The sequence below is a fragment of the Frankliniella occidentalis genome, unplaced genomic scaffold, assembly GCF_000697945.3.
Source record: "Frankliniella occidentalis isolate FOCC.00 unplaced genomic scaffold, Focc_3.1 Scaffold3, whole genome shotgun sequence".
Taxonomy (NCBI): Eukaryota; Metazoa; Arthropoda; class Insecta; order Thysanoptera; family Thripidae; genus Frankliniella; species Frankliniella occidentalis.
The window spans coordinates 1,546,460-1,547,899 of record NW_026267133.1 but is presented as its reverse complement, the minus strand read 5'-3'; the positions used below and the strand labels follow the sequence as shown (position 1 = coordinate 1,547,899).

The following is a 1,440-nucleotide window of genomic DNA, read 5'->3' as shown; positions in this document are numbered from 1 at the left end:
GGGGCTACTGTTACCTCCTTTTGAAAACGATAAAAATCCACTCGAACATGAAACGGATATTGAGAAAATAGCTCGGAGAACAAAATATTCTCTTGGCCGGAACCGAGTAACTGGCGGCTCCCCATCGCCATCCTCACAGGCATATACGACTGGAACAGCAAATGTTAATCAGCACCTTGGAAATTGCTTTCCATTGCCTCTGCCAAAGACACTGAAACCTCCGAATTAAGGTGCTTCAGCGAATTTGGTGGAGGTATTCAAGCACCAGAAGTTCTTTTCCACCCTTAAAATTGTGCTGAATGCTTCATAGCACCTTTGGGTTCCAGAAGTAGAAGGGCGCAGGCGCATCGCAGCATAACAGACAACGAAGCCTGTCACACAAGATGTGGTCTGGTACGTCTACTAAGTTTATTCAAAATTAAAAATCGCATGGTGGTGCATATCAACCTTTTCTCGTGACAAGCGCTTGTTTAAGGCCCTCCCACCCCCATCGCGCCCGACCGGTGCCTCCACATGCTCCTCCACTCCCCGGCCACTATGCGGGAATTCATAGAATATGGATCGGGGAATAATATCGGCAGCCAAGCAAAAACCGTCCGCATTAGAAATTGCACATCTGCTCCTCGATCCCACGTCACATCACTCTGGTATGCGTTGCCCTGCTGCCGTTACGCGATGCAGATAAAAAGCTAGGGGCCTCAACTTTTGCAATCTGTTGTACAACTACCACAACAACCCTGGCAATCTACGTTAATCTTCGACAATCTTCAATTTTGGGGTCCAAACGCGATAATGTGTGTATGCTCACATGCAGAGTAGGAGCGTACCTGCTTAGAGGTGTTTTATGAACAAAGGTACAAAAATGTCACGTGAGTCTGGCAATCCTGGAAATCTGGTGTACACTTGACAAGAAAGTTGAGGGAATCTTGGTCTTGATCTGGTGGTGGCGTGTGGAGTCCATTTGTACTTGCTGGTCCTCTATAGACGATCATGACGCCTGGTGGGTTGGCACCACGGTGGCACCACTGTCTTGAGATTGCCTACCCTCAAGGCGCTTTCGTTGGGCCACCACGATCAAAGTACTTAAGATTGCCGTGATCATACCAGGTGGCTGCTTCACGCAGCGCACTTCTGTAGGTATACTGTACCGCACGCAGGAGTGCGGGCGGGCTTGCCTATCGCCCCTGTCCACGGCGCCTTAGGATAACGAGCAATTTTGAAGACCCGACGTTGTGACAGATAACGTATCAACACACTTCACATTTTCAAAATATTACATTACCACAAACTTCCAGCTCATCACTTTGAAGCTCCTTCAAAAGGCCGGTTTCCCAACGCTTCGTATAACGAGACTCACCTGGAACAGAAGAAAAGACAGAAAAGGTAAGAAACATTGTGCAAGTGAACGTACGTAGTATTAAAGAGGGAGGGGAAAGGGGG

At 48.1% G+C, this 1,440-nt stretch overlaps 1 protein-coding gene across 1 annotated transcript in view; it reads right to left on the bottom strand.

Annotated features, from left to right (window-relative positions):
* Positions 1–1,440, bottom strand: part of LOC113206950 (potassium voltage-gated channel protein Shaker) — a 36,508-nt gene that overhangs the window by 33,099 nt on the left and 1,969 nt on the right. Inside the window, exon 2 of the mRNA XM_052266698.1 lies at positions 1,283–1,357. Within this exon, the coding sequence (XP_052122658.1) occupies positions 1,283–1,357 (75 nt within the window). The remainder of the gene's footprint in view (positions 1–1,282; positions 1,358–1,440) is intronic.